The sequence below is a fragment of the Etheostoma spectabile genome, chromosome 23, assembly GCF_008692095.1.
Source record: "Etheostoma spectabile isolate EspeVRDwgs_2016 chromosome 23, UIUC_Espe_1.0, whole genome shotgun sequence".
Lineage (NCBI taxonomy): Eukaryota > Metazoa > Chordata > Actinopteri > Perciformes > Percidae > Etheostoma > Etheostoma spectabile.
The window spans coordinates 16,278,747-16,281,233 of record NC_045755.1 but is presented as its reverse complement, the minus strand read 5'-3'; the positions used below and the strand labels follow the sequence as shown (position 1 = coordinate 16,281,233).

The window sequence follows — 2,487 nt, the reverse complement described above, 5'->3', positions numbered from 1 at the left end:
AGGTATAATTTCCTATAAATGAGGTTTATTGACCATAAATTCCCCCAAAAATGTAAAAATAGGGTTAATAAGTTAGTGTTACGTAGTGTTGAAAACATCAAAAAAGTGACAAACTTTAAAAATGTGTTGAAAAAGGGACAAACGTAAGAAAAAGTTAAAAGCATCGATAAAAAGTGTCAACAAAAGTGTTCAGTTTTGACTGAAAGACAACACAAGGGTTAATTCTCCATTGGATCTTTAGCCTCTCTGCGTCCTCATCAAATAAAAAGAACACAAGTTAATTTTGTCTAACACTAACTAAAGCTAACCCTAGCTAACAACAGAAAAGGCTTGTCAGGCATTAACTGGGGCTAACGTTACACTTTATACAAATTTCAAATATTCCTTTAAAATAATTGAAGTTCTTGTATTTGAAGTCCAAGTACATTATGATTACTAGTTGGATACAAGTTCTGTTTTAAGTGGGTAAATTTAACAAGCAAATGTGTTTAAAATGCACACACGTTGATAATAATGGGAACTTTTTTTTTCTTGTTTGTGTATTAAATGTGTGGGGTTGTCCATTATACCATGTAGTAGTGTGGTAGAAAAAGCCAGAGCTGCCTGAATCTGGTACGGTTATGTTAAAATGCCCCGTGTCTCTCTGGCTTCCAATACAGCAGATTCCAGACACCATCTGCTCACCTGCTTGCTGTTCTTCATCCATATGCACACGACCAGAATGAATTGAAACTGTCGCTTTATCAAGTGCATTGATTTGTATACTGCTGGCAAAAGCAACTTGCCCTTGTTTAAGCTTGAAGTTCAAGCTGTGTCCCTTCCAGCCCAAAACATACACTTTAGAACAATATATATATATGTTATTAGAGGCGGTGGCATATTTCTTTTCCACCTAAATGGATTTTAGTGGTATATTTATAAACTTACAGTATATATACTGTATATGTTTAAAACCATATGTTGTTCATATCTGATTTTTAAACATTGTTGGTTGATTGTGTTGGTCTCTGTCAGGTTTGTTGGAGGGAAGTTGAACATGTGCTACAATGCTGTGGATCGTCATGTAGAGAGCGGCCGTGGAGAGCAGCCTGCCATCATTTATGACAGCCCAGTGACGGGAACTAAACAGATCATCACTTTCAGGGAACTTCAGGACCAGGTAAATAGTATTATTAGAAATGGTGTTATTAAAGGCAGAAGTCACAGAACTGAACGGCATAAAGAGCTGATCTAGACAGCCAGAGCCATGGATTGTGGGACGTGCAAGTAACCTTTAGTTGAATTCTGAGCACTGAAATAAGAGTAGGTCAGCGTTACCATGATGATAAAAACATTTTCTATCCTTTAACTGAGACAGTTGGCCAAGATTTTCTGTCGAGGCTACGGCAAGAAAGGGAATTTGTTAACTTGATTGACATTTGGGCAGATGCTTCAGCTCAATCATGACGCAATAACATGTACTTCAATGAAAGTGTGATATTTACCGTTCTTTGCCCCAGAGCAAAAAGACACTTCATTTTAATTTACAAAAAGAGTTATTTCATTTGTCAGATTATGTCCAATTGAATGCAATTTGTAACATGTTTGCAAATATAACTCAAAAATCATGCACAATATCCAAAGAACAAACCCAGATCCACAGTGTGTCTCTGTTACCATCACTTGTCTATGTTGGTATGTTACAGTAGCCATGAACAAAATCTAAAAAGGATATTTGAAAGAGAAAGCTAGCTAAAATGCATGTTAACATTAAGTTCTCTGAATCGTCTGCTCTGTGTTTTGATCTAGGTGTCCAGGTTAGCGGGCGTCTTCGCCAAGTATGGGGTACAGAAAGGAGATCTGGTAGTCATCTACATGCCTATGGTGCCCCAGGCCATGTTCACCATGTTGGCCTGTGCCCGGATCGGTGCCCCCCACAGCCTTATCTTTGGAGGCTTCGCTTCCAAAGAGCTTTCTGTCCGCATTGATCATGCCAAGGTTAGACAATCTTATTATTCACCTTGTGGTTGGGATATGTCTTTTAGTGAGCCATGACAACAGGACTACAATATTTATTAATTCAATGGCACTCTTCAGTACCTTGACCACTCATTAAAAACGGATGGCAGGCTGATGTGATGACTCTGTGTTCTTTTTATGTTCTTATAGGAAGCAGGGCAAAAACATTGCTGCAACTAATACTTTTTTCCAATTTGCATTTTCATAAGCTTTTAGTAATGTGCACCATTACACCTGCACAATATATCCAAATCAATGAAAGCCCTAGAGGTGCCTGAGGCTTCTTTGTTTTTATAAGCTCAAAATGAATCATTCACAGTGGAAAGCACTTGGCTTGCCTTTTTTTTCTCTTGCAGCCATACAATAAAGAATGATGGCAATACAGCGTTATTAATTAATCCCAAGCAACTTCTGAAAGAATAGGTAACGTCTGCACATAAGGCACACTGGGACTTTTAATGTTGTGGTATTTATTTCCCCATTTGGTCT

The 2,487-nt window shown here is 37.9% G+C and overlaps 1 protein-coding gene across 1 annotated transcript in view; it reads left to right on the top strand.

The window, feature by feature from the left end:
• acss3 (acyl-CoA synthetase short chain family member 3) overlaps positions 1–2,487 on the top strand; it is a 49,527-nt gene that overhangs the window by 2,531 nt on the left and 44,509 nt on the right. Inside the window, exons 2-3 of the mRNA XM_032505569.1 lie at positions 1,015–1,159; positions 1,789–1,977. Coding sequence (XP_032361460.1) covers positions 1,015–1,159; positions 1,789–1,977 — 334 coding nt within the window. The remainder of the gene's footprint in view (positions 1–1,014; positions 1,160–1,788; positions 1,978–2,487) is intronic.